General features: G+C 34.0%; 1 protein-coding gene across 2 annotated transcripts in view; it reads right to left on the bottom strand.

Annotated features, from left to right (window-relative positions):
- Window positions 1-3,446: 3,446 nt before the first annotated feature.
- LOC121379996 (golgin subfamily A member 4-like) overlaps window positions 3,447-8,282 on the bottom strand; it is a 104,420-nt gene continuing 99,584 nt past the window's right edge. Inside the window, exon 26 of one of the 2 annotated variants that reach the window (XM_041508703.1) lies at window positions 3,447-7,443. In XM_041508703.1, the coding sequence (XP_041364637.1) occupies window positions 7,253-7,443 (191 nt within the window). In that variant the 3' untranslated portion in view covers window positions 3,447-7,252. The remainder of the gene's footprint in view (window positions 7,444-8,282) is intronic. The other variant, XM_041508704.1, reaches the window with a different exon arrangement.

Here is an 8,282-nt window from a genome sequence, read left to right as displayed (position 1 = left end):
CATAGCAGGCGCGTGTGCAGGGGGGGGGGTTTGGGGGTCGAAACCCCCCCTGCTCATGGCGAAAAAAAATTTCATATCCCCCCCAGACCCCACGCCACTGGCTTCGCGCATGCGACACTCGTGGTATCGGGCTTCGCCAAACACCTCGACCCCCCCCCCCCCCCATTGCAAAATTTCCTCCGCACACCCCTGCATAGAGGCCATTTTACAACACTGGCAGTTGGAGGAAAATACCACAAACAGATGGAAATATTTTGACAGTGGAGCCTTTACTACTCAGTTTTGTCCATTTCCATCATACAACAATGTAATAAAAATAGTTACAATGTTCTTATTTGGTCATTGGTTTTTCCATCTCAAATGCTTTTTGACACTGGTAAGGGAATGGAAAGCTTGTGTTACTAATACAGTTTTGCAAGTTGATGAATAGGACTATTTATTACGTTTAATAAAAGCAAATCTGGTGGTAGTTTAGAACTGAATTAAGGGGCAGAATCTAGCTAGGACGGAGCACACTCCCGATTGTAAGAAGGGGCAGGATGTAGCCCAGTGGTTAAGCACTCGCCTGATGTGTGGTCGGTCTATAGGATCAATCCCCATTGGTAGGACTATTTCTCATTCCAGCCAGTGCACCACGACTGGTATATCAAAGGCTGAGGTATGTGCTGTCCTGACTGTCAGATGGTGAATATAAAAGATCCTTTGCTATTAATGAAAAAAATGTAGCAGGTTTTCTCTCTAAGACTCAAAATTACGAAATGTTTGACATCCAATATCTGGTGATTAATAAATCAATGTGCTCTAGTGGTGTCATTAAACAAAACAAACTTTTTGATAGGATTGAACTATCTACGTAGACCCATTCTCGGATAATTTTTGTTTTCTGTTCCAATCAGTGGTATATCAAAGGCCATGGTATGTGCTGTCCTGTTTGTTGGAAAGTGCTACTAATTATGAGGAAAATATATCAGGTTTCCTCTGAAGACTACTTGTCAGAATTATCAAAAGTTCGACATCTGATGATTAATCAGTGCTCTAGTGGTGTCATTAAACAAAGATAAACTTTTAACTTATTTGTAAGATTTCGTATTTAGTATCACAACAAATGCCTGTATATATGTCAGTGCTAAGCACAGTGTAGCTGGGTTTTTTACTTTGAAAGTTCATCAGGATCATTAACTGAACCTTGCGCTGCTGCATACAGATTTACTGATGTGTAGGTCAAGAGTATACAATAACATAAAGTATGTTTGTTTAACAACACAGCATATTTTAAATTACAGTTAGGCTATTTGGTGTCTAACATATTATTAATACAGCATTTGGCATATGGTAGTGAGAGAAAAACCTTTCTGCAAACACAGGGTACTCTTTTATCAAGTGGCAAGAGATTTTTTATGTGCATTTACCACAACCTTTGATATGTCAGCTCAGACCGATTGGAATGTTATCAGGAGTCTGGGAAACAATCTCTAGTGGAGGGGACACAGTCTAGTTGGGGAGGGGGGGGGGGGGGGGGGGTGTTGTTGTGGTACTAGTCAGATTTTTATATTTAGGAGAAGAAAAAAAACATGCTCATTTTCGGCCTCGAGTGGCTGGAACAGCCCCCCGCCCCCACCTCAATCCCCAGTGTCTATGGGCCTGCAATTCTGATAGACTGATTGAAATTGGGCTCAAAATCATTCTGTATTAGACATTGGATGTAAGGCTGGTAAGTACTGGGTTCATGTCTCACCTAAGATCTAAGATAAGATCTAAGTTTTGTTGTGTGTGTGTGTGGGGGGGGGGAGGGAATTTTCATTCCAGTGCCAGATTCAACCCTGAGTGAGTGCACCCCTAGGCTCAGTGGGGAGGTGTAAGTTTACAATCTACCCTAAATTCTTTCGATTTGTATATAAATGGACCTCGTTAAAACCACTGGTGCAACACATGGCAAGGTCATGTAATACAATTCTGGCTGGGTTTTTTTTTTTTACATTCATTTTTATAACTAGGTTAATGTGTCCGATTTGTGGGTCATATTATCCCAGACCAACCGCACATCAGGCAAGGACTTTACCACTCCTATATTTTATGAAGCAGTTTCTCTGTATAAATTGCTAAAATGTGCACATTAATTTTTAGCTACTTTTTAAATATCTATTTTAAATGTGTGGCATCAACAAAAATCCTTTCCTAGTCACTATATTACAGCACAATTGTCTGTAACCCTATTTTGTATGTATGAAAAATAATGTTTACCAAAACTGGGCGACATTGTTTAACCACCAGCCATCTACCAGAAGTTCAAAATTACCTGTTTATTGTGATGAAAGTATTGTGACAATGTTGATCTGCAGTATTAGTCTAACGTCAAACTGAATTAGATTCCTTTGCACAAAAACTTCCCACCCCAACTACTGTACGTAAAGTTAAAAAAAAAACTAAATCTGAAGTACACTTCTTTAAAGTTTGTTTTGTTTAAGGACACCACTAGAACACACCGATTTATGACTAATTGGCTATTTGATGTCAAACATTTCATAATTATTTACAGTAAAGTACACTTATAACGAACATGCTTAGAACGAACTACTGTATAGAACGAACTGATCGTAAAGTCCTGTTTTATCTCCCTAACCTACACACCAATAACCAACTTATGCAAAAGTGTACAACGAACTACTGCTATAACGAACTAACTATCATGGTCCCTTCTGGTTCATTATAAGATTTCTTTATTGTACTTGTAACCTTAAATGAAACCCAAAATTGTTTCCATTATCAGCAAGTTTTCTTTTATATGCAGTTTCCCACAGTACAGATATGACAGGTCAGGTCAGGTCATGTTTTGAAGTGCACACTCAGAGCAAGCTGTTGTAGCACACGCCTGTCATGGGCACAGGTGTTAACTTTCGCCTGCTACTTTGTCCAGGAGAGGAAAGGGTTGAGTAGGTGACAGTGGGGATCGTCTGTGCTGGCATGTGCAAGAAGAGCACAAGCAGCCCGACCACGATGGCGAGCAAGGGTTGGTTCTGGTGCTATTGAATTTGCAAATGTCCCATAGGATTAAAGCCAAATAGAAAATGTTGCGCAATTTGTTGAAGGTAATATTGACGCATAATTTAGAACAGTTCACTGAAACTCAAAATGGAGCTAGTTGGTTGATTTGACTTAGCTGATCGAAAGGTAGCTCCTTACAGGACAGAACATACCGCAGCCTTTTATGAATCTAGGAAAAAAAGTCACAGAAAAAAAAACACAGGAAAAAAAGTCACAGGAAATAAAGTCACAATTTTCAATTAAGAGATTTTTAATTAAGAGATTTTTGTTAAATGTTCTGTGATTTTAATGTTGGTGGTTTAGGCGGATCACCATCCTCAAAGTCCGTCACTATAGTTTGTATATACCAGTCATGGAGCACTGGTTGAGTACACTTCTTTGTTCATCGACAACAAAACAAGTCGTTCAAAATATATACCTTTATTATTGTCTGTAAAGTAGAGTATCAGATAGTTTAAAGATATGTTCAGTTAATATGTATGGACAAAACAAAACCAATGCATTTTGATAAATTCCCGACATTTCCAGATGGTTATACATGTGTATATGATAGATTAAACCGTATGTATATCACAAACATTATACTGCACAACGGACATGAGACATCACAATAAACATTGTTGTGGGAACATAAATGATAAGCAAACACATGCACACACACACACACACACACACACACACACACACACACGCACGCACGCACACACACTGCATATTTATTTATTTATGTACAATTGATATATCACCAGAATGAAGGTAGATGTATTTACCAGTATAAAAAGATTGATGGCAAGATAAAATGACATCACAACCAAGATAGGAAAAATAATATCTCAGAAATGGAAATATGGTACATGTAATTGGGTTCCCATGGCAATGAGAGGAAGTTGTCTTTTTTTTATTTACTACTAGCACTTTTAGATTATTCAAAATCACATTTAATTCATAATAGAACAAATCTGGTAGTCAATTTAAATTTAAATTAAAATAATTTGTCCCCAAACAAACATATTTATTTATTTTTATTGGTACCTGAATATGTCATTCATGATCAACAAATGTGACAAATCTAAAAGTTTACTTTCTAAGATCATAAGTTAATGCCACTATACATATAATATATTATATATATATATATATTTTTTTTATTTTTTCAAACTTACTGTTGTAAAATAACATTCTATGAAAATCTGATTAGTGATAAAAGTATTCTGTTTTATAGGAATTATTATTATACATAGAAATGCAATAAAAGAAATTGGATGCTGTTAACATTACACACAACATGAAATGTGTAAGCTTTACAATGGAGAACATTCCAATGAAAAAGATAGTGTCATTCATTTAAAAACGAGTGCCACATAGATGCCACATCATGACCTACATTATTTAGAACATTGTCAACAGACCATTTATCATTTATTTAACAGAGAAACAAATATCATATTATCTTAAAACAATATTTAGCAAATAGGCAAAGCCACAACTGATCCAGAATACATTACCCAGTAGTAAGACTATTTAGGAATTATTTGTGGACAAGAGGAAATGGTACCACTTATTTTATACAGCATTGTCAAAACAAAGCTTATGTCAGATTAGCAGGGGTTTTTTTAATCATTAGGTTAACTGTAGCACCCTCATCCACGACTTGTCAGCAAAAAACCTTATTTAAGAAAGTGGATTTTTCCAATGAACAATATTCTAAACTATTTCCCCATCTCTCCTCTAACTTGTATGCACTCCTATTGTACTCTTTTTCTACATTTAGAACAAACAACTCTAGTTTAACACATGAAATGACTAAAATGTTACTGAACATTGTAAACAGCAGTTGGGTTTTGCCATACCATATTAAATGATATATTATTTCATTCCTTTTAAGGAACCCTGAGTATTTTGCATGTAAATACAAAAATATAACTACATTTTATTTCAGTTTAGTTCCAAGATAACCTCACCCATCCACAATGTTAATTTGTAAGTAAACAAAAAAAACATTAGGCCTTAAAAAACAAATTGTGTATTTCCGAGAATGTGCTGAACAAAATTAGGTATGGTTGGTATTTTGTTTATTATTATTTTTAAACTACATTTTTACTCATTTCTCACATATATTAATAACAAAAAAACTAAGAAAAAGAAGACCATAAAAATAATATGTACATTAAATTCAGCCCCTTTTACTAGGTAAGATCAGGTTCCCAGAAACACACACTTTTTCTTTTATGCCTTAGTATATATTCTAACAATAGTTGGGTTAAGTGTAAGCAAATAAAGTACAATAATATTTTATTTAACAAACATTGTTTATAAGCAGAAATATTATCTGAAAAATAATTATTTGCAAATTACTATTGGTTAATATTATATTAAATATAAACATAATACATGTTAAGTGTTCAAACAGGTTTGTAAAAAAAAACATAATTGCCATTTTTAATCTTACTTCATGCACAACATTACAATATATAAACAATCTTTACAAAATTCTAATTTTGATTACTGCTCTACCGGTAATAGCACAAAAGCAGGTCTTTTTTTAAAGTGACATACTGTTTAAATATATTAAAAATCTCTTGATGCAATTTAAGCTTGCAAAATTACAAAGCATTCTTAGTTGTCCTCATGAATATTTCAGCAGTAAAATATTGCAAAATAGAAGGCAGCACCAAACCAAAAATAATTTGTCATAAAACTTTAAATAGTTGCCATACTGATGGAAGAGACATCATGCAACAAAATACATTACATATATTAGTATACAAGAAACATAAAAGCTGCATCAAAATTTCCTTAAGACATTATGTAATAAAAAGATGATTGGTTTTACAGCTATTACCTAATAGTTGAAATGAGACAAGTGCTATGAACATTAACATTAACATTAAAACAATAATCATTGCACATTTCTTAAATGACAACATCACCAACAATGTATATTTCTGCAAAAGTAACAAAACTAGTTGATTATAAATGCAGCTAAAATGGTACTTTGCACCACACACTTAGTAGTTGTGTTTTCTCAAATTCTTTTGCCAATTCAGTTGTCACCGAAGAAAACAATATTAAAGCTGTCTAGCTGCTAATAAGCATGTCATATTGCAGATTGGATTCAGAGTGGCAACCGTCTAGGGGACTAACAGTGGTACTACTCCCCAGATTATACTATTCAAATAATTCAGTTTTAAAACTATAGGTATTGGTGACGTTTGTCAAGCAGCGGCATAGCTATATTCATGACTATAACTGTTTTTCATATCTGACCAGTACATGACTTCACCAAGTTAAAAGTTACTGCATACACTTAGGAGTGGTACACATTTTTTACATTTTGATAAACAGCTGATAGTTCCATGTGCAACAGTTCAAGGGTCTACCAGCTGTCAATCGAAACATTGAAAGTGTGCAATAATCATGTATACTATGAGTAAGTGACATTGAATGCTGTAATACGGAAGTTTGAATCGGTGACAGGAGGGATTTAAAAAAGTGTGCAGTTATACAGACTTATTACACACTTTTATTAATGAGAAAACAACCTATGCATGGTATAAAACATGGTTAAACCATTTTATGGGAATGGCATGGTTTTTTGAGGTAAGTTATGTATTTGATCCATTCATGTTAAAGGATTTAATGAAAAACCCAACAATGATGGAAAAACATGTTCACAAGATTCTCACAACCAAGAACTGAACAAAAGATTGAAAAATGATAGTCGTACTGAATAAAAAAAAAAATCAGAATTAAAATGGTCGAAGTGAAAGACTGTGAAAACTGGACAAATATGAATTAAAGGACACAAGTAAGAATCTTGTTTACAGTATTCTGGTATTAACTTAAATAATTCTCATTCCAAAAATTAAGTAGCATAACTTAAGCACAGATCTTTTAACCTTAAAAATGCAGGTTACATAATATTAAGAAATAAAATACAAGAACCACATTCTACTGTAGGCAACTACTATGTGTATTACAAGGACATATAAGTATGCACCATATATAATATATATATATATATATATATATAAATCTGACATATAGTTTCAAAGAACTAGACAAATTTAAATTTCAAGAATTTTGTAAAAGACTTTTTTTAATATGAGCATCTACTCGGATGAAGATCTGTCAAGAGTTCTGTATAAATGCACTTGCAAAGAATGTTCTGGAATGTCCTGACAGGCGGTATGAAGGTGAGCAAGACATTTTATTTGTTGTTGCTTTTCGTTCTTGATCTAGAATCTTTCAAGTTGGACAAAACTTTCCCAAGTTGTGCAAAGTCCTTTCCAGAGAGTGATTTCTCCAGTGATTTTCTCTGTTCCTTGCTTGGAATTTTAGTTGGGTTCTTTGCATCAAACACAAATGGAAGAGAAGGACTGCTCTTGGATCTTCGTAAATCTGAAGAAGAAAAAAAAATCTATATTCCATACGGAGATCTATAAAAATGGTTGAAACAAATAGGAATGAATTAATGTTTAATGACATCCCAACATGGAAAGCAAATAGGAGAAATATTGCACATATATTTATATAGGATCAAAATGATTTCTGCATAAAAATACTTAGAAACGGAAGAAATATGCCATAAAAACACTTAAAAGGTAAAACTATGAAATATAAGGTTTTTGTGTTGGAAAGATGCATATTCAGAGTATCAACACATTATATATGTATCGACAGTTTCACAAATAAAAACCATGAAATTGTAGAATTAAGGCTCATGACAGACAGACAACAATAACCATTATAACTCTAATATAAAGGCAATGGTGCCAATCCTCGGGTATCTCCAGTATGTTACACTGAACTTCACTTCTAGGTCTGATGTTTTAAATGATTTAAATAGAAACCTTTCATGTAATCAACAATTCACAGGAAAATAGTGTTAAACAATCCAGTATTAAAAGATACTCAAGAACATTAGACAAAGCAAGTAATTAAATAGCACACACAAAACTGACTGGCAAGAAATCATACAACACACACACACACACACACACACACACACACACACACTTGAGATAGCTTTAGGGGCATGTGCATCTGCTTTGGCATTGGAAGATAGAGCAAGACGTGATCTAAGTGAACTGGTTTCTTCATAGTAACAGTTTATTTCATCATTTAAGTCTGTTGGGATGAGGAGTGTCATCAGTTACTGTTTTTATTAGCAATTAACAAATGAACAAGACAAAATATTTTATGCTATATGTGAAATTTAAAAAACAAAATTTAATGTT

The sequence above is a fragment of the Gigantopelta aegis genome, chromosome 8 (genome assembly GCF_016097555.1).
Source record: "Gigantopelta aegis isolate Gae_Host chromosome 8, Gae_host_genome, whole genome shotgun sequence".
NCBI classification, from domain to species: Eukaryota; Metazoa; Mollusca; class Gastropoda; order Neomphalida; family Peltospiridae; genus Gigantopelta; species Gigantopelta aegis.
The sequence above is the reverse complement of the archived record's forward strand: the minus strand, read 5'-3'. Positions and strand labels throughout refer to the sequence as shown.